At 53.7% G+C, this 21,480-nt stretch overlaps 1 protein-coding gene across 4 annotated transcripts in view; it reads right to left on the bottom strand.

The window, feature by feature from the left end:
* Positions 1-863: 863 nt before the first annotated feature.
* DRC3 (dynein regulatory complex subunit 3) overlaps positions 864-21,480 on the bottom strand; it is a 39,284-nt gene continuing 18,667 nt past the window's right edge. For all 4 annotated transcript variants that reach the window (XM_046675776.1, XM_046675777.1, XM_046675775.1 and 1 more), the window contains 8 exons: positions 17,415-17,534; positions 16,581-16,693; positions 14,797-14,971; positions 10,727-10,858; positions 8,892-8,962; positions 7,286-7,409; positions 1,541-1,672; positions 864-1,171 (listed from right to left, as the gene is read on the bottom strand). In XM_046675776.1, the coding sequence (XP_046531732.1) occupies positions 1,058-1,171; positions 1,541-1,672; positions 7,286-7,409; positions 8,892-8,962; positions 10,727-10,858; positions 14,797-14,971; positions 16,581-16,693; positions 17,415-17,534 (981 nt within the window). In that variant the 3' untranslated portion in view covers positions 864-1,057. The remainder of the gene's footprint in view (positions 1,172-1,540; positions 1,673-7,285; positions 7,410-8,891; positions 8,963-10,726; positions 10,859-14,796; positions 14,972-16,580; positions 16,694-17,414; positions 17,535-21,480) is intronic.

Genomic DNA, 21,480 nt, shown 5'->3' with positions numbered 1-21,480 from the left:
TTTTCCCTGGCTTTTAATCAAATGATCTTTCAAAGTGAGTCGGTCTTGGTCTAAGCTGGTTGTTTCTCTTTGTTCCTATTTTTTTTTTTTAAATCGATTTACTCTTGAAATTGGAAAATATATGTTGTTTCTGGGTTAAAAGCCTGGGCAGCCCTGGCAAGGCCACCTGAGGTGTGTGCACGTGTCCCACTGAGGAACCCCAAGAGTCCCCCCAACCTGGCCACTTGCATGGTGCTAGGAGGCAGGTGCCATCTCCTGATGTCGGGGCCCAATGGGAGGGAAGAAGGGAGAGCCTGGTTCCAGGCAGCAAGGTCTGTCTGAGCCGCCTGTCCTTGGACACATGAGTAACGAAAGGGCATCATCTCCAATCATGAGGCACCGGCCACATGCTGGTGCTTCTCCACGCCTTCTGTGTGCTCTCGCTGAACCCCTGGACCATGCTCAGAGGAGGTACTGTCCCATCCCCACTTCACAGATGAAGCTCAGGCTGCATAGGTGACATGGGGTGCCCAGCCTATGTTCTTAACCTCCAGAGGATCCTCAAGTCCCTGCAGCCAAGTTCAGAGCCACAGGGAGCCATGGCCTCCACCCTGGCAGGCTGGCCCAGACCCCTGCGCTGTGCAGCCCCTCCTGCTTCACTCCTCAGTGCCTGGAGAGCAGGCCTTGGTCCATGTCAGCCGCCTCTGCCTACAGCATGGGGCACACAGCTGACATTAGGCCACTGCGGAGAGTCTGGCTCACCGAGAGCCCCTTGGGAGCTGCTCTCAGCAGACTGACCACTGCAAGGCCAGCGGCTCCTCTTGGTCTTTTTCTCCTGCTCAAACATGGATGTGAATTCTGATTATTTTTTTAAAGAATGGAGAGAAGGTGACAAAAGTCCTTTATTTTTCTCTCCATTTGAAAGTTTTTCCAGGGGTGGGAGAAGGATGGTGTTATGGGGGTCATGGGTTGAGAGATCCCCAGGAATTCTCTTCTGAGGTGGTCAGTGCAGTGTGTGTTCTCACAGGCCAGGGTGACTGCTGTGTTTTCAAAAGGAACCTACTAGGCAGACATGCCCCTAATCTATAAGATCGCTGCATTCCAGGTTGTCCAGTTCATTCTGCATGTGGTCGATGTATTGATTGATCTCCTTCACTCGCTTGCGGTTCCTCATGATCTCATCCTTGTGAATCTAAGGGGTGAAACCAGAGCCCAATGTCCTTAAGTCAGATAATTGGTTAATATCTTTTACTGAGTCCATTTTGGGGGAAAGGAAAGTAGCTCTTTGAAATGTGCATAGTTACGTCCCTCGTTTTGTTCAAAGCCTCCTGTGCTCCACTTATCTGTGTTTGAGGAGAGGGTTAGGAAAATGACGAAGCATGTGTGCTTTAAAGTCTGACTGGGCAGCGTGAAATCTGCAGTGTAGACTTGTGCCATCCTTGATTTTACTGCCCCACTTCTCATTGCAAACAGCACACACTTCCTAGGGAAGGTTGACTTCTCCTGGCTGGTAGCCAGAAGAACTGGGGCAGCCTGCTAGGCCGGCTTGGCCTTTACTCACCTTGTCCACTAAATGTGTACACCAAGAGTTGATCCTGGTGACCAGCTCGTCTTCTCGATTGTCGATCTTCAGGAGGTGGATGTCATGTGATGCCCCGACAGCATTTACAATTGTGTCTTTGTCGACAAAAAGCTGGTGAGCGAGAAAGATCAAATAAGTGTGTGTCATTAGGCCCTGAGCACAAAGTCAGCTGAAGAGAAAAGGCACACAAGAAGCGGCCGGCCACCTGGCGCCCAGCAGAAAGCCCACCTTTGTGTCAGCGCACTTTTCTCACAGCTTGTCTTCTGGAGACAACACCTCCCAGACCTGAGCAGTGGCAAGTGGTGTGAGAAAGGGCCAGTGAGGGTGTCGACTCTGCAATCCTAGCTGGGAACATGTTTTCTCCAGGGAAAAGGCAGATGGCTCCCTCAGGGTAACCTTCCTCAGGGCATCTGCTCTCACGGTGCTTCTCTCTCGGTTGCCCTCAAGTCTGACTTGCATGAATCCCACAGGCTCGGTGGGAAGCATGAGGCTGGCCGAGGGTCTCAAGGCCCCACAAACCAATGGGCGTACACCCCACATTGTCTCTTCACTGCCCCTCATGTTAACCAAATCAAACCTGCGGTTATACTTGGCGTCCCCTGCCTTCTCTTGTTCCTGACCTTGTTTTTAGTAAAAAGTTGTTAAAAGTGACCACCCTCTAACAGGCCTGGCTGATTCTAGGTGTCCACACTGGCTGCTGTGTGCCTGGCACAGCTGAAAACGAATGGAATCATTTCCCGGATCAGGGGGAGGCTGCCGAAGCACATGGCACATGTGGCTTCCACTGTGGACGGCGGGCTTTGTGATGCCAAGGACAGCAGAGGACCCGAATGTCTACACTTGAGAGAGGACTGCACATGGCTGTGTGCTTTTGTTTCTTCTGGACAGTAGTGGTTAACTTAGTCTCCAAACATGCTCTGTGGAGTTCTGAGAAGCTAATATTTCAGCAAAAAGTATTTGGTCAAATACGTTTGAGAAAGTCTGCACACCCTAGGCCCCTCCTGAACTTCACAGTGCACAAAGCGTTCTTCCAGAGAAGGCTCTGGAAAGTCCTGTGGAAAATACACCCTTCTAGCCTTGTCTCTCTGTTTGCCAGCTTATTTGGCCACAGACTTCTTTTCAGAGTAATGCCTGTTAATGTTTGGTGGAATGCTGCTTTTCTACAGAATCCCACGTGGAAAAGCCAAGCTAGATGATGGGAAGATGCGTATGGGGGCTGACCAGCACAGCACGTGGGGGAAATGACAAGAGGCCATTGAGCTCTTCCTTTGCGCGTAGAAGGTCCCAGGCCAGGCTCTGGGAAGGGTTCAAAGACATGTACAGCCTGCCAGCTGACAAACCTCAGGCAGCGTCCACTGGAGTGGTTGTCCCGGTGATTCAGAAACAGCATCTACCCGTCACAAAAAGATCCTCATTCTTCATTTTAAAAAGTGGGTCACATCTGGCCTCCTAAGCCAAGCAGAGAAATCATCCCCCCAAAGTTTGAATATGCAGCTTTGGAAGCTGTGGGCAGTGAAGTCTGCTTAACAGATGAGGTTAGAATTGGTTATGAAAACTGTGACATTTGTAAAACACAAAAGGAATCTGATTTAAAGAAATGATTTTAAAAGGCAAGTTGTTTCTGGACTTCAGGTGGCCCAGAGTGGCAGCTACGTCACTTTGCCCTCTCAGATTCTCCTCCCGTTTCTGCAGGTCAAAGGCACTGAGGCAGAGGTGGGGTGTGCAGAGTCTCCAGGAGCTGCGGCTGGCTCCTGGCTCCCTGAGCCGCGCCTCCCACCTCCCACCCTGCTCTGTGGGCTCAGCTTTAAAGACACATTACTTTCAGAGCAACTTCTTTGGGGGCACTTCTGAAAAGGGCTCAGCTGGTCCCCTCCCCAGGACCACCACGATGCTGGTAGCTTAACCATTTGCTGCCCCATGCCCATGTGGGATAGGATCATTCTGTCACACCCGCCCAGGGCACCTGATGACACTGTGGCCCCTCTGCCACAGAGGACCGAGCAGAGATCCCACCCTGCCCATTCCCTGCTTGGCTGATGGGGCAGTGACCTGGGAGCCTGCGGGTCCCAGCCTACGCATGGACTACTGGCCTGGGTACACCCACTGTCACTTGAGCAGACTTTCTGGGGACTCGCAAGTCCTCTCTATGGCCTGGACCTGAGCACTGGCCCTGCCTGTGCAGCCACACGCCCACAGGGATGTTGACAGATTTCAGGGACAGCCCGCCCTGCTGCTGCCTGCTCCAGCTGCAAGGGCTCCCTGCAGCCTGCCGCCCACTCTGTGCCCTTGGCACCGTGGAGGAGTCAGAGCACACGCACCGCCACACTGAACTCACCACAGGCAGCTGTGGACGCTGGGGCCACTCAGAGGCCCTCCCTCACCGCCAGCCCCAGGCTTTCTCCCTGAGCATGTGTTTTCTGCTTTTCCTTCCAAAGCAGAGAAGGACTTTATGATGCAGTTTTGGCCCTAAGTACGGCATGAGCTCATCACTGTCACTCAACTGAACGAGAGTTTTAAAGAGAGGAGCAACCTCATCAGTGTGACTTTTATCATGACATGCTCATCGAAACTCAGGTAACAGGAACCAGATATTTTTCACTCTGGTCCTCACAGCTTGTCATCTTGGGCAGTTTCCCAAACTTGTCTGAGACCCAGCAGAAACCAGCAAAGAGTTAGCCACTGATGACTAAGTATCTAGGTACTAAAGTTTTTTCCTTTTTGCAATTACTGACTATGGCTTTTAGCTGTTTAACCCTCCCATTGTTACCTGTGCTGCTGAGGCAGTATGCTGTCTGACTCCCACTAGGCTCCTACAGATAACGTCTCGCTGGAGCCTGGGTCACCATGGAAAGGGGTGTGAGCTGTTTTTCAGGAATTAGAACTCCTTGTCCACTTCAGGCTGGTTGAGACCACCAACCCAACTGGGCCCACACAGATGTCCCATAGGCGACCTTTGACATCAAGAGGCTAGAAACTCCACCCTCAGATTATGCTAATGCCGCCATTTTGTGAACATGGGTCCTGTGACGAGGCATGGAGTCTGACCGCACTTGCGCGGATTATCAATGACCTCACCTCTCCTCACCTCCCATCACCTCTCTCCACGTTTCAGACTGCCTTGCCCCTACCTCATAAATGTCCCTGAGTCCCTCTTTTCGGGGAAGCAAGTTTGAGGCTCATGCTCTCGCTTCCTCATGTGGCTGCCTTGTGAGTAAACCCTCTCTCTGCTGCAATCTTGTCTCAGTGTTTGGCTTTTTGGGCGGCAGGCAAAAACAAACCCGGCTCGGTAATACAGTCTTACCCAGTTTTCCCATTTGTAAGCTGAGGATGGTAACTGTTGCCTTTGGTGAGGTAAATGAGATCATATTGATGAGGACTATTTTGGGCTGGTTACTTTTAAAAACTGCAGACAGGAAAGAGGCTCTGAAAAGTGGAATTTGCTTGCCCTTTGACGAGAGACATTTACATTTGTAAGGGAGGTCTCCATCTGTGGGGGTGTCTCCCTCTCTGCACCAGGAAGAGGGGGCGATGATCTTATCTCTAGAAACTCTTAATGTCTTGTTTATTGTGCTTGTCTGGTAACCTCATGTAGCTGACTCCCCCCACCACCAACATCCTCCGGGAAGCACAGGACGTCCTGACTTAATCCGGTCTGATTCTTATCTAAAGTTATCGGACCACCCAATAACCAGACCCCACCTGCACTGATACCATTTTAACGACTTTTTTTTACATATTCTTTCCTTTGTCTTGTAAAGAAGTAACTCACATACCTATGCCTTATAAATTTAGCCCTACCCTCAACCCATGGGGGCAGCAGCTCTTTACTGCCCATGGGTCCTGTCCCCATGCTATTCCACACTATTCTCTAAATAAAAGAGCACTACTGCCAGACCTTGAGAGTCCAAGAAATCTTTCTTCCGACTCCTCTGCTCGCGGAGCCTGCATCAATATGTGAGCATCAGGCTTCACCGCCTGCACGTGGTGAACCCTCAGGGAGCAGAGCTCTGCAGTCAGCGCCCACCCAATCAGCAGGTGCTGAGCGTTCCTGGAGCCACAGGAACAGGTGTCAGATGGCACCAGGCAGAGCATTCTGGGCAGGAGAGAGGGCGGGCCACTGGAAGCATCAGCCCACCCTGCTTGTCTGCCGCTGACTTTCAGGGCCCGCCTTTTTCTGGGTCCTAGTCATTAGGGAGGGAGCATGTTTCAGTCCTGTGCCCACTGGGTGTCACAGACCTGGGAGCTGTGCCATGAGGGACCTCCACACCCCTCAGTGGTCCATCTAGGGGTTCCAGAGTGGGCTCTTGGGGGCAGCCTTACTTCAGGCCTTGGGGAAGATGGCATCTCTGTCTGTCAACAACAGCATTTGGCGGGTGTTTAGGGAGGGAAGTCTGGTGACACAGTGGCCTTGCCACCACACTGCTGTGCTGGGTGTCTGTCGGCCCCCAGATGGAGGCCGTGGGAGCTGGGGACTGCTGGTCTCTGTGTCTACAGGACTTAGCCCACACCCGACAGCAGGGCTCGGTGAGCTCCTGGCGCCTCAGCTGTGCTGTGCACCTTTGCTGGCACTGGGAAGGGGTGTGATGGGTGAAGAGGCCATACCCGCCTTCTCTTTGAGGCTAGATGCAGTGTGAACAGTCACATAAGCAAATCAATACAAACAAGGTAGCTTGAAATTGTGATAAGGGCTCTGACAACTATAAATGGGGTGTGTGATAGACAATGGCTTTTCAGGAAGGTGATAAGGGAAGACCTCTCCAAAGAGCTGACATTTGAGCTGAGATCTGAAGACAAGGACAAGCCAGACACATGGTGACCTGAGGGAAGAGCATGTCTGCTAGGCGGAATATCAGCTGAAGGGAGCAAGGCTGGTGGCTGAGCATCAGGAGGGAGGAGGTCGCTGAGGCAGGCAGGCCAGGCAGGAGGCTTTGATGGACTAGGGTGAGAGCTGACTCTAAGGGTCATGGGAAGCCATTAGAAGGTGTTATGCAAAAGCGAAAAATGCTATGGTTTGGGCTTTCAAAGGATCTCTCTGGCTGCTATGTGGCGAGCAGCCTGTAAGAAAGCAGCGAGGAGGCCAGTGGTCCAGGCAAAGGACAGTGGTGGCTTGATTTGGTAGTGACATGGAGATGGAGAGACTCTGAGAACCCGGGAGTGGAATGATGAAGGAATGCAAACAGGCTCCTGACAAGAAAGTGTCTGGCCTGGGCCCCTCCGTTGTGGCCTGGGCCCCTTCCCAGAGACAGAACACGCGCTGCTGCCAGACCCAGCGCGGAAGGCTGCAGCCTCCTCAGCACGCAGACCCAGGGGCCAGGCTGACCATCGTCTCTGGATGTTCTGGTGGGAAGTGGGTCAGCATGATGCCGCATCCAGGGTTAAGACGACCTTCAGGGAAATCTCAGGCCTTAGTCTCTATTTGTAACTGCCTCTCTTAGAAAGCGCCAGAAGCCCCACAGAAACGAGCTTTTGGAAACCACCCACTTATCATGAGCTCCTCTTTAGTTGGGCCCCGCTGAGCGCCCCACCACGTGCTTTGTCAGCCTATTTCATCTGCCCACCACCCTTCAAAGGTCTCCTTTTGCAGATAAGGAAACTGAGGCTCCGGGAGATATTCAAGTTTAGTGGAGCCACAGACGTGGGATGGACCACGTCTGTTGTGCATCGGCCAGTGTTGCTGGAGCTCCAGCCCCACCCCGCCCTGCCCAGCCCCACCGCAGTGCTCACTGAGCGCACGTCGTCAGGCAGGTCCTCGTCAAACTCGCCCTTGGCTATTTTCTCGAGGGTATTGATGGAGATCTCCAGGAGCTTCTCATGGTGGTGGTTCTCCAGGTCCCGGCACTGAGCCATCGTGCAGCCAGAAGTTAAGCAAAGGCCAGGGTTGGAGCAGGCCAGGCATGCCCCTGACCTGCGGGCTGGGACCTTCGCAAGCGCTCAGAGGGCCTGGCCATTTCACTAGAGAACAGACTTTGTAAGGCTGAAGGGCAGACTCTGAGGGGCCAGTGCATCATCGCCTTCACAGCCGTCCACCCGCGCACACCAAACCCCAGGGCCATCTTGACTCCCCCCAACCTTGCCTCACACCTGGTCACCACTGACCCTTGGAGCTGGGCTCCTCACAGTGTCCCTCCATTGTCCACTTCTTTCCAATCCATGGCCTATTGACTGGACAGTAGACTAAGCAGCAGTCTCCCACAGCAGCCAAAGTGAGCTCTGACAGCTGCGGGTGGACGGGACCCTATCCCTCTGGGTGTCTATAGCTCTCCAAGGGTGCCCCACCCTATTGTGGCCTAATGGCCTTCTCTTGCACCCAGACTTCTCTGGCTGGTCGTCAGGGCCTTTGCACAGACTGTCTCCTCTGCCTGGAATGTCCTATCTACATTTCCACCTGGCCCCTCTGGCCCACCATCAGGGAGGCCCCCGGCCCTGGTCTCCAGCTTGGCTGCTACTCATTTATTACCTCCATAACTTGTGTCTCCTGCAGGACTATGGGCCCAGGAGGGCAGGACCAGGGGCTTACTTCTTGGGGGGAGCACAGCAGTTCGTCCCTCACACGACAGGGCCCTGATTTCAGGTAGCAGAAGGGTTGGTCATGCCCCAAATGTTGCCTCCTAACCTTGACATTTGACCTGATGAACTTATGATGAATAATTTGTCAGTGTCTTCAATGTGGAGGTTGCCACACCCCCAGAGTGTGTGTGCCTGCAACACGAGGGAAGGGTGGGGATTCTGGAGTGTTGCCTCCCACTCATTTGAGAACAAACATGCCAAATCTTCTACTGGAAACAACGGACCCCACAAAGCAACCTACTGAGCACCCAAACCTTTGCTCCAGCAAGGCACCTTGTTTTGAGGGTTAGGGAACTCCCTCAGACCCCATGGATCATTCCTTTGAATAGTCCAGTGGTACCAAATCTCCATCCTTTGAAGGTGAGCTTTTCCCCCCGTGAAAAACTGGAGGTTTTACATTCCTCCAATTTCAAAGGTAGAGATTACCATTAAATAAGCCCTTGATGGAAGGATAGATCTTTCCAGAAATCAAACAGGGCCTAGGTATTTCCAGTAAAAAGTGAAGTGTGATTATAAAGCACTGACTTTTTCCTGTCTCTGCCAAAGTGTTCAGGGACCTGGGGGCAGTGAGCGGGGGCAGGAAGGTGATTCTGCAGGTGGCCGCCTAGAAGGAACCCCACTTATTTGTATCCTGCTTAGTTTGTGAAGAAGCTTTACTTTTCTCTGCCTTTTGTTTAAAATGCAGGCGCTTCCCCCCTCATGCCTCTGGCGGCAGAGGAGCCCGGTGTGGCCTCCCCACGGAGGGTCATCAGGGAAAGGATATAGGCTTTGGACGTTTTCGATAAAGAGTCCCACCAAGTCGACGATGTTTCTTTCAAACATGTTTATGGTCTCCTGGAAATGACAAAGGACACAGTTAACATGCATATTTACACATGAACCTGACTGGCCTAGTGTCAGAGCAAAAGGCACTGCTTAGAACCTAGCCAGTGCCTCCTCTAACCACAGGCCAGGCAGACATGAGCTGATGCTCTCTCCTGACCTCTCTCCCACAGCTCCTTTACTCTCCAGCTATTTTTACTCACCAACCCCTGCATGTTTAATGCAATGCTTTCTCCAGGCCTTTGCACATGCTGATCCCTTTGCCAGGAACACCTACCTGTCCTGGTCCTACCACCCCCCCCCCCCCCCCCCCCCCCCCGCCGGCCCCCATACACACACAGAGCTAACGCCCTTCCTTTGGGCTTCTCACTGGCATCCACCCATCACGTCCAGAGAAACAGGGAGGGGAGTTGCTGAGAGCGACTGCCTGGGTTGGTACCCCAGCTCCATCAACGTGTGCAATTCTGGGAACATCATTGAACTTCCCTGGGCCTCAACTTCTTCATCTATGAAATGGATTTCCTGTGAGGTACCTGTCTCATGGAGTTGTGGTGAAACTTGAATGAGTTACTTTGCACAAAACGCTTTGCAAGGTACCTGGCAGAGAGGGAACCCTCAGTAATGCCCCAGACCTCTCACCATTCGTGCTGCTGTCTGCATGGCTTCCACCTCCCTCCCCGAAGGCACTCCTGCATTGCTGCGTCCCAGTGCTCAGCAAGGCACCCAGGGCCTAAGTGGGACTTAATGTTGGTTGAGGGAACAGTGGGAGATGCATGGTGGACCTGCTACCCTGTGAGCCCCCAGGATGGGTCACATCCCTGATCTCCCATAGACTCCAGGGGCTGCAGGTGGGCCGAGGGCACAGAGCATCCACATGAACCTGAGTGTAAATATGTGTAAACACTGTTGTAATGAATAAAAATAGGGTCACTGAAAAGCACTCATAGCTTTTTGGCCACTGATCACACAAGTACCACTGACCGTGCATAGGCCCTGGGGTGTTTTGGGATGTTGAAAAGGGAATCTCCCCACTTGAAAAGGTTGGGAGTCACTGCCGTGCCTCCTGCTGCTTTCTGCGGTGCCCGAGCACTCCCCAGTGGGGAGCGAGCATCTGCTTTGTGGTGGGGGAATCCCTCCCGCTTCTGTGATGTCACTTGACACGAGAGGAACTGATTAGGCGCTATCTCTTGGCCCAGCCATGGCAGCATCCAATGAGGTTCGCTCATCACAGCCCTTCAGACTCCCGCCTGTTGTCTTGTGGACACACAGGTTGCTCTGGCCTGGCCGCTGAGGCATTTAGATAGCAGCGCTTTTCATTTCACTACTTAGTGCCCAATTGCAGGCTCCTCGCTTGCCCCAGGATGCAGCGACTACAGGCTGCGATGCGGAGGAGCCTGTGTTTCATGCCCAAGGAGGGGTCCACTTTGTTTTTTGAGCACCCAGATGGCACCATGGGTCTAATAAAAAACCTCTCCCTGCTGAGGCTCTGGGCTCTTCTGGGATAGGGGAGAACATTCCAGAGGAATGTGCTCACCTCTCATTCTGCACAGGACTCATTTGCAATCTAAATGATTGAAATGTATTAAAAGCAAACACAGGACTGCCAAGGAAGAAAGTGTAGTTTGACATGCTAAGGCCACTGGATGCTTCCTGCAGAGGAGCGCCCGTGAAGACTCCAGCTGGCATGTGGTTCTGCAGTTGCATCACCAGGTTCTTAGAGATGAGCCTGGCTGGGCACAGTGGCATCACATCTGTGCCCAGAGGCCTCAGCCTCACCTCCAGTTGCTCTACCAACTGCATCTCTAGCGTCATGAGCACGTTGAACAGTTCCGTGATGTCTCCGCTGTATTCCACTATCTTCTTCTCGAGCTTGGTCAGCTCAGACTCATCTCGAATGGCACTTAGACTCTGGAAACAAAAGCGTGTGCTTTAGGAAGCCACAACTGAGTGTAATTAGTTAATGACAGGCAGCAATTTGGTTTTGAGGGTAAGAACTTGACTGTGGGGTCAGACTGCCCAGGTTCAAATGTCAGCTCTGCCACTTGCCAGCTTTGTGAGCTCGTAAAAGATACTTACCCTCTTCGTGGCTCAAGGCTCCCAGAGGAGACGCTAGCACTAGCAAGTGCTCAATCTGTGTTAGGTCAGATTTTCACTAGTGGTGGCTGCGCCAGGTGGAAGGAGCAATAGCTTTAGAGTTACGTGGACCTGAATCTGAATCCTGTCTGGGCCACTTATTAGCAGTGTGACCTGGAGTGTGCCACTTCCATCTCTAAGCTTCAGTTTCCTCATGTGAGGGGAGACAGCCTCTGCTCCACCAGTCCTGGGACTAGGCAGGCATGTGAGGTCTGGCTCACAGTGGGGCTCCACTAAGAGGGGCTGACAAAAGGCTGCAGCAGGCACAGGTGGAGAGGCACTGGAAACACAGCACAGGTCCAGTCTGTGAGAAAACCAGGTGCTCCACACAGAAGCCCAGTGAGCACGTGGATGCCAGTGGCACACAGATGCCAGCCCGTTTGGAATGAGAGGGTGCTCATGGGCTGGGGAGCACCCTGGGGCCCGAGCCCGGCGCTCAATCCCAGACGTTCACTAACAAAAGGCCTGAGGCCTTGGCCCCTGGATGCAATGTCGACTTGTTTCTGTCAGTATTTGGTATGAGTCATGATGAAGGACAGACTAACTGGACATGATTTGGGGGGTGACTGGTATTTATAATGATGGCTACCCTGTCTGGAGAAAAGTCAGGTTCCATCCCTACCTCAAGCCTTATGTAAAAACAAATCCCTGACAGAGTGAAGATTTAAACATAAAAGATAAAGCCATAAAAGTACTAAAGGAAAAAATGGGGGGTTTTCAATAAATAATCTCCAAGTGGAGAAGTCTTTACTAAGTACAACAAAAGAAAATATTGATAAATTCTACTACATGAAAGTTTAAAAATTCTGAATGGCAAAAGCACCATACACAAAATGACAAGATAAACAAAAAACTGTGAAAAATATTTGCAACTAATTTCACCCACACAAGGCTAATTTCTCAGCCTATAAGGAGCTCCTACAAAGTAATAATTTTTTTTTAAAAACAAAGAGATACAGAGAGAGAAAGACCAGAAACCAAATAGAAAAATGGGTAAGGGCATATTGTAAGAACAAATCGTTCACAGAACAAGAAATACAAATGTTTGTAAAACGTGTGATGCTCACCCCCACTTAAGAGAAAATAAACACAGACCCCAAGTGTCCCAGATGGACAAAGATGAGCGGGCTGGATAAGGCTGGCCCCCGAGGGAGCGAGGGAGCGAGGGAGCGGGCGGGGCCTGGTGAGGGAGTGGGTGGGGAGCCGGCGGGGAGCCGGCAGGCTGCAGGAGGCGCCGCCTCTGTGGAGTGCAGGTGGGCAAGAAATATGGAAAGCAGAAGGCACAGTTCCACTTCTAGGACTTCATCCTACAGATCACACTTGCTCCAAGTTATGCATTGCAACACTGTTTGAAAGAGCAAAAGGCTGGAAAAAATCTAATCGTCCACCAATGGAGACTGGCTTAATAAACTATGAATCATCCATGCAATGAGATATTTTACAGTTATAAAAAAATAAAGCAATTCAAGTTTTGAAAGGAGCTCCAAGCTGGATAGATAAAATAACAAAGTAAAGAGCAGAACAGTGCCTACTGCATTTTCATCTCACACACACACACACACACACACAAACTCACACACAGGCTGGAAGCAGACTTGACTGCACCTCCTGGGTACGTTTTTCATTCTGTGTCTGCGCCACACACTTGTGTTACCTATGCACAGTGACTACGACTACACACAGACCACAGACCGTCTGTCATGTATTTTGTGTTGGCTCTGCTCACCTCACTGGTCCCCACTACAGTTCCGTGAGGCAGTTATCTTCACTAAAGAGGAAATGGAGGCCAGGAGAGTGTCACCAGAGAGGGGTCCACCTGAGCATTCTGCTGACCCATTGGCCTTGAGGTGTGACCCGCTGGGCACTGGCAGGGGGCACTGTGTGAGCCCTGGTCTAGTGGGGGTGGTGGGACGAGTGCAGTACAAGCTCAGAGGAGGCGTCCTGTGAGGGGAGGGAACTGGGGGCCTCAGGCCCGTGGAGTCTGTGAACTTTCAAGACAGTGGGCTCAACTTGGGCTGAGCACCGGAGGCACTTGGGGAGCTCTGCACAACCCCAGTGCCCGGCTGTCCCCTGGGCTGGGGCATTGGCATGTTGTCAGGTCCCTGCGGATCCCTCTGCAGGCTGGATGAGAACCACTGCTCTGGGCTCTAGGAGAGGAGCATTCCGGTTAGTCAGCTCATCCGAGGTGGCCTTTGAAGGCATCAGCACTGTGGGAGCCATGTGGACCAGCGCCGCAGCAGCAGGGGGGCTGGCCTGCTCTAAGGACACACACCCTGAACGTGAGAAGTGGCACATTAGGGAGTCGGGCTTGGTGCCAGCGAGGGTGTAGCACTGGCTGTGATTTGGCTCATGTTCTGCTTCTCCAGGGGACTTGTTGCTGAGGAGCCAGGCCTGGCCTGGGGCTTCAGGAGGAGCTGGCCGGCTGACATCCAGGCATCCCAAATCTAGTGGCTACAGGAACCAGGTAAGAAATGTCAGGGAGGATGTGCCAGCCTTGACTGGGGGACCGGGGACTGGAGACGCAGCCTTTCTAGAGGGGACAACCGCTGCTCAGGCTGTGAAGACAGCTGCCTCCAGAGAAGCTGGCAACCACATTTTTCTGTGAGATCTTCCCATTTTTAATGTCAGCAGGATGTTCAAAATGTTTTAAAACCCTCTACTGGCCAAACAAAACACACATGTGAGCCAAATGTGCTCCTCTGTTGACAGGTCTGAACTCCTGCAGTAACACCCCTCCCTATAAGCTAATGATGAGGGTCCGGAGTCGAATCACAGGCCTATGGCCGCTGGTGAGGCTGATGAGACGAGGCGGGCCGGTGCTGGGAGGGCTGAAGCACAGGGGAGCCCATCCCCAACCGCATTGTACGTGCCCTGCATCATTGGGGGATTTTGCTCTACTTTAAACTAAGAGTTCTCAAGCAGGAGTGACTTTATGGGCTCCTGGAAGCTCCTGACGCTGCAGGCAAGCGTTGACATACTTGGTGTGTGTGAGCAGTTTTTTGCGGAGAAAGAAGGTCCATAGCTTTCCTTAGAGTCTCACAAAGACCTGTGATTTAGGACAGCCTAGGAATCCGGTCTTTGAAAGTAACGCTAAGTAAAAGGAACAGTTTCCACCAAGTCCACACAGCCCCTGCCACACGGCCTGGGCCGGCAGAGCCTCCTCCCTCGGGCAGCCTTCCCTGTGAGCCTCAGCCCAGTTAAGGTGCCCCGCGCTTCCCTCCCGCAGGGTGCTGGCGACCGCGATGGGGAAGGCCTGTCTGCGCCCCGCCAGATGGGTGCACTTAAGGGCAGAAGCCACGTCCAGCATGGCTCCTAGGGTGGGGCACAGAGCCGGGCTCAGAAAACATCTGTTAGATGAACAACTGAACAAAAGAAAAGTAGTAGTTGTCGTCATGCCGTAATAGCAGTGGTAATAAAAACACCACTATTAACAGGAATGATGATGCTACCTTGAACCCTGGGGCCCACCTAAAGTGAAGCAACCCACAGGCCCCATGCTAGGCTCGGCCCGGCACAGCTGTGGTTGGTGGTGCTGGTGGAAGGCTGAACCTTGGCTCTGCCACTGAGCTGTGTGATCCCTGGCAAATGGGGACAATGACCACGGGCCTCAGGGGTTGTCAGAGGTACAGGGGCTGCAGTCCCTCCAGGAGGCCAGGCCCACGTCAGCACCTGGAGCAGGAGGCAGGAAGGGGGAGGGGAGGGGTGGAGCCTACTAGCAAGTGCTTTTCCTCGAACTTGGCGATCTTGTGCTTGCCCTGCTCCTGGTTTTCCTGGATGGCCTCGTGGATACACTCATTGAAGGTGTCAAGCTCCACTTTCCGCTTCTCTTGCTGTTTCAGGCCATACTCGAAAATGTTCAGGCAGATGATGACAAATTTGTCCTTGTAGGTGAGTGGCTGTTAAGGAAGCTGGACGCTGTCTCAGGGGCAGGTTGTGGGGAGGGCACAGGACGAGGGTGGTGGGAACTCCCGCTCAGGGCCAGGAGTCAGGATTTGGAGTACAACGTGGTGGTTGGGCATCTCCACACTCAGTCTGAGGGATCCAGGAATGGGACCCGTGTGAGGGTAGGAGGCAGAGGGAGGGGAGGAGACCACAGGGCAGAGGAGAGACATGCTAAGCAAAGCTCCAGAAGAGACCCTGGAGGGACCTGGGGAGCCAGGGGGGCACTGGGAGCCCAGGGGAAGCCACGCCCGGCCAGGGAGCCAAGCAGTAAGCATGTTCACCTCTGGTGTGTAGGCCAGAGGGCCTTTGTCAAGGTCCTGTCTTTGAGGGTAACCGCAGAGGTGGGGGACTATGGGCTTGAAGCAGAGGTTCAGGCTGAAGTCGTGGCCATGCTGCTGCTTCTCCCCGGAAAGTCACTTCACCTCTCGGGGCCTCAGTTTCCTCATCCGCAGCATGAGGGCAGGACCGAACCTGCGGTGTGGAGGTCAGGCAGGTGCTGCAGCCGAGATGTAAGCGCAGGTCACCCAGCTGTCAGGAGGCAGAGCCAGGCTGGGAGCCCCTCTCTCTGGCCCAGAGTCCTGCTCTTCACCTTCTGCTCAGTCCCATGCCCCCAACCCTTTTCAGAATGTTAGTTATTATTTTTTTTTTATGCTGAGGAGGATTCACCCTGAGCTAACGCCTGTTGCCAATCTTCATTTTGCCTGTGGGTCACCACCACAGCAAGGCCACTGCTGAATGGTGTAGGTCCATACCTGGGATCTGAACCCAGGCTGCTGAGGCAGAGTGTGCCAAACTCAACCACTAGGCCACAGGGCTGGCCCCCCAAGAATGTTGCATTTTTAAGAGTGAGTTTCTCTCTACCCAGCGAGGTAGCTCCACAGACCCTCTCTGTGACTCACTGCCTCCTCTCCGCACTATCCATCTATCCTGAGTCCTCAGCTTTCAGTTTAAGCCAGCTGCAGGTCACCATGGCCACGGCCTTGATGACAAGTGCAGATCACATCCTCTGGGCTCCCACCAACCGAGAAAGGATGCAGGCTCTTAGACCCACAGACTAGGGTTCAAATCTCAGTTTCTAACTGTGTGACCCTGGACAAGTCAACCTCTTCGAGCTTAGCTTCTCCAACTATAAAGTGGAATTAATAGCACATATCTAATAGGGAGTTGAGAAAATTATAAATAGTGTATGCAAAGCTCACAGCAGGAACAAGCATATATGAGCAACGAGGATTAGTGCCATGGATACACATCTCAATCAATTTTCCATTGCTGACAACCTGGCTTGTCAAGCACGACAGACCTGTGCCATGCTGACCAGACACACAGGTGTCCCCTGGAACCTTGACAGCACTTCCCCAAGCAGCTCAGCAGACCTGGCTCTGCACTGCCTCTTGCGTACGTTGCCCAAAGTGGGGGTTTTACCTTCCAGGGTCTCACAAGAGAGATGGGGAAACTGAGGCCCGGAGTGGAAAGGGACTTGCCCCAGGCAGGGGCAGGTGGATGGCATGGGGCCCAGGCTCTGCCAGAGGAGGTGGCTGTGAACTTGGAAGGATATGCCTCAAGGAGCTCACTCACACCAGGCAGGCAGGTCAGCTTGCTGCCCTCCACATCCTCAGCATACATGCTGTCAAACAGGAAGGAGCCGTTCAGGTGCTCAACGAATGCAGCCTGCAGTGGGAAACACAGCTGGCTCAGGCCGGCTCAGGATGGATTCATCCCACACGCTCCGGGGGAGGGCTCTCTAGGCGGGGCCCTGTGCTGGGCACTGGGGCTGGTGGATGCTTCATGGAGACAGGGCCACTGCACTTGGGCTTTAGCCCTCCAGGAAGGCGGGGGGGGGGGGGGGTTGGTAAGGACGTGGGCAAAGGGCCTGGCACATGCGGAGCTCCAGAGGCATATAACTGAAAGTCACACACGGTTTGGTCTGGCTGGAGGGAGGGGTGGGGACTGCAAGGAGGAAAGAATCCAAGGCCGGTGCTGAGTAAGGGAGTTGAATCTTCCTGGCTGCCATGGGGAAAGGCCTAAGGATTTTAAGAAAAGGAGCTGCCCTGACAGAATGTTTCAGCACAATCTCCCCCCCTCACGCCCCGCAGGCAGGGATGCCCGTGAGGAGACAAGGCACGTGGGGTCTGGGCTAAGATGGAGCTGGGCCTGCAGGAAGGTGGCAGGCAGGCCATGGTGACCGGGCTTGGGCCTTGCCAATGGGGCATGATTTCTGTGCTCCATGAGAGCCAGGCATGGCTGCACAGCATCTGTTTTCAATCAAAAGACAGGTTTTGGGGCCTGGGTCCTGCTGACCTTCGTTGAACTGGGCCGACGCCCTGTGGCCAGCAACCTTGAGCAGGGGCAGGGAGCGGTGGGGAGCAGGGCTCCTCCAGGCGGAGCATACCTTGTGCTCCTCCAGCTCCTCCCGCCGGGCCTGCTCATCCTCCAGCCGCGCCTGGATCAGGTTTTCCCGGTGCTTCAGCTCGTCAATGCTGTACTGGTGCTTCATCTCTGCCAGCTCTTTCTGATAGGGAAAGAGGAAGTGGCATCATTACCAGGGCACATCTGGTCCCTCTGAGCCATGTGGGCCTCTGCCATCCTGTGGCCTCCCAAGCGTGGGTGGGCATTTGGATGGGTCCCCTTTTAGAGGCTGTGTGGACAAGAATGGCTCTTTCTAAGTATTCTAAGGGAAATCAGGGAAGGACCAAGAGGAGTGGGGGGCTGAGGGGGACAGCATGGCAGGCCGAGGATCTGAAGGGCGTCTGTGGGGGTGGGGGCCACGGTGATGAGTGCCCAAATGCACAGCCTCACTTGCTCCCCACCGCCCTCCTCAGCAGGTGTCTGCCTCTCTTTCAAGAGTGAGAACAAGTTGCAGGTCTGGTCACAAGGGTCTTGGCCCTTGGCTCTGTGCTCTGCCACCTCTTGGCTCCCCACACCCCTCTAGTGCACCCTCTGCAGCTGCCAGAGACTGCGGGCACCACTAGGGCTCAGCCCTCACCCTTCCCAGCTCCCTCTGCGCACCCAGGTGATCTGACGCGCGCCAAGGCTTCAAGCACAAGCAGTGCCCACCTCCATCCTAGGACGACAACTGGGGCTCTGCCACCAGCCTAGACTCCAGCTCTGAGCACCAGACTTGAGCTTCTGATGGCCTCACACCCCCTGGCTGCCTCAAGAGCACTGCCAGCTCACCATGTCCAAGATAGACCTCTGTCCTCCCAGAGTCCTGTGGAGGTGAGTGGCGCCCCACCAGCCAGCACCCGAGCCAGCATCAGACCCAGGCTGTGCCCAGGCCTGTCCGTGCTACCTCTGGATCGCCCCTCTAATCTGTCACATCATGTTGTGCCAGGACCCCTGCCTCAGCCTCCTAGCTGGCCTCCCCCATGCACCCCGTCCCCAGCAAGCAGCCAGAGCAATGTGTGTTAAATGCAAACCTGATTTTGTCAGCTCCTTGCTTACCTTCTATGGCTTCCTCTTGGCCGTAGGGTAATGCTAAGCTCCTGCTGTGGCCTGCAAAGCCCTGCCTCCCTCCCCTTCTCTCCAGCTCTCCAAGCTCCAGCCACTGGCCTGCTCACAGTGCTGCCTCCTGATACAGGGCCTTTGAATGTGCTCTGCCTTCTGCCTGGGCCACTCCTTCACAAAGCCAACTCCCGCCCGTCCTGTAGATCCCAGCTCAAAACCACTCCCCTGGGGAAGCCACCCTATAACCACCAACCCCCATCCTGTACATCTCAGCTCATGTCCTTCCCTCCTGATATTTTCATGTATCTGTGGGATGATCTAATTGTCTGTCTCTCTTCCTGGCATGTTGGCTCCACAAAGGAAGGCAGTGGCTTCCCCAGGGCCCGTACAATTCCAGATCCTGAGCTTTCCTTCCACTGTCCCAGCCTCACGCCCAAACATGATGCTAGTACAGGAATCAGTGTAGTTTTATGCTTTAACTTGGGCCTTGGCTGCAAACAGCTTAAATTGCACAAAGTTAAATCCTTCTAAAGATCACTTATTATTCAATGAGCTGTACATTTACATTGTTTCCTTACATACTTATACTTCAACAAATGCCTACATTTTTAAATATCTCTAGTATCCAGCGCCTCCTCTCCTCTCCATTCCCATAGCCTTCCCTGGGTGGGGCCACCATCACCCCCTCTCTCTGTCTCTCTCAGGACCACGGCCTCCCCCTCCCTGTCCCACATCTCTCCTCCTACATCCTCTCTTCCCCACACCCGTCACCGGATCCCTGCACTGCTGATCATATCATGAATTCTGCTGAAAACTGCTCAGGATTCTCCTTGGGCCTCCACCTTCAACAGGACAAACCCTAAATCGCAGCGTGGCCCTGCTGACTGGTCCCTGCCCCTCTTGCTTGTCTCCCTGCTCCCCACACAAAGCGCCCCAAGCTTACAGCCCCTGCCCATTCTGTGCTCTGCTGGGACTCTCCTCTGTTCCTCAGCACCGGACTGAGGGGAGGGCCAGCCGTCAGGCACAGTCCAGGGCTCCAACTTAAAAGTGGCCCGATGGGAACGGGGGTGGGGGGAGCCCTCAGGGAGAGCTCCACGGAGCTGGGAGGCACCCGAGAGCCTGACCTTGGCCCCGGGTCAGCCTGCGGCTAGGCCTGGTTGTCCTGCTGCCCAAGCTCTACAGCACCAAGAGGCGGGGGCTTGGGGCAGGCTGTGGCTGGCCCGAGGACAGGCAGTACTACATGCAGACAGGGGAGTTTGAGGTGTCCCTGCTTTGCAGAACTCTGCTCTTACAACCTTTTACTAATTGTCTACCTTGAGGCTTCTAGGCAAGTCTCTGAATAGTGAAAGGAGCCTTTGTTTCCTCTCGGCACAATGGGGATGCCCAGGTTGTGCTGCCTGCCCTTTATGGAAACTTCTAGGGACCAAGGAGAAAATGCCTGGGGAGGGGCTTTGGAACTGTGCAGTGTTAGGCTGTCCCATGGTTTTATAATGAGCGAAACACACCCCCCAACAGCTCATTAGCCTATTCCAAGCATTTGAGCCCATGTTGCCTTTCAAATTATTGTCTAGGGGCCGGCCCGGTGGCGCAGCGCTTAACTGTGCATGTTCTGCTTCAGCAGCCCAGGATTCACTGGTTCGGATCCCGGGTGCGGGCATGGCACTGCTTGGCAAGCCATGCTGTGGTAGGCATCCCACGTATAAAAAAGTAGAGGAAGATGGGCACAGATGTTAGCTCAGGGCTAGGCTTCCTCAGCAAAAAGAGGAGGACTGGCAGTAGTTAGCTCAGAGCTAATCTTCCTCAAAAAAAAAGGGGGGAGCCGGCCTGGTGGCGCAGCAGTTAAGTTCGCACATTCCGCTTCTTGGCGGCCTGGGGTTCACCAGTTCGGATCCCAGGTGCAGACGTGGCACCGCCTCGCAAAAGCCATGCTGTGGCAGGCGTCCAACGTATGAAAAATAGAGGAAGGTGGGCATGGATATTAGCTCAGGGCAGTCTTCCTCAGCAAAAAGAGGAGAATTGGCAGCAGTTAGCTCAGGGCTAATCTCCCTCAAAAAAAAAAAACTTACTGTCTAAACGAAAAAATAAGACTTCAGAATTTTTAGAATTCAAAATCTCAGATTCTTGTACTGTTAGGGGATGAAAGAAAGCCCCCACAATGTCTCTGTGGACCTCCCACAAAGGCGCCGATGAGTGGAGGGCTCCACATTTGTAAGGCAGCACGGTCCACCGGGGGGCTGGGCTCTGCCCCACAGTCCAGGCTGGGTAAGGTCAGCATTGAGACCTGTGGGCCAGCTTTCCTCCCTGCTTCCGCTGGCTCTCTTGGGTGCTCCCCCATCACCTCAGCGCAACCAAACAGGCTCCTTTCTCCCAGGAAAGGTACCAGCTTCCTGTGAGGAGTGGACAGGTCACACAGTCCTCAGTTTCCTTAGCACCCACTATGCAGAGACATCCTGGTCTTGCTACCAAAGTCCTCACAACTGGGCCAGCTTCTTTTTTTCCAATGAGGAAAGTACCCACAAACTGATCACACCAGAAAGAGCGAGAAACAAGTGAAAGGGGACCAGCTCATAGCAGAGGAAGTGGGAAAGAGGCATGCAGCGGACAGACCAGCTAGCGGACAGACCAGCCACTGGACAGGGGAAAGGCCCTCCTTGCCGAGTGAGCCCCACACAGGGGCTGAAAGCATGGGCTCTGCTGCCAGACTGCCTGGGTCCCATTCCCAGCTTGCCCACCACTGGCTGTGAGCTCCCAGGGCGGGTCATCTCCCTGTGACAACTCTCCATCGGCAAGCTGCAGATGAGAGCAGGCCTGCCTCACAGGTTGTGCTGAAATGACACAATGTGCTTGGTGCGTAAGTGCACAAGAGCAGCTAGCTGTTAACATTGCTCCCAGGTCACACAGAGGAGGGGAGATTCTGGCTCTGCCATGAGCTGCTGATGCTGGCTAATTGCTGAACCTCACTTGGTCTCCTGAACTTCTTTGTCCAGAAAACCAGACAGTACAGGATGGCT

Source organism: Equus quagga, chromosome 11 (genome assembly GCF_021613505.1).
Source record: "Equus quagga isolate Etosha38 chromosome 11, UCLA_HA_Equagga_1.0, whole genome shotgun sequence".
NCBI lineage: Eukaryota > Metazoa > Chordata > Mammalia > Perissodactyla > Equidae > Equus > Equus quagga.
Note: the sequence above shows the minus strand (reverse complement) of the source record. Positions and strands in the feature narration are given on the sequence as shown.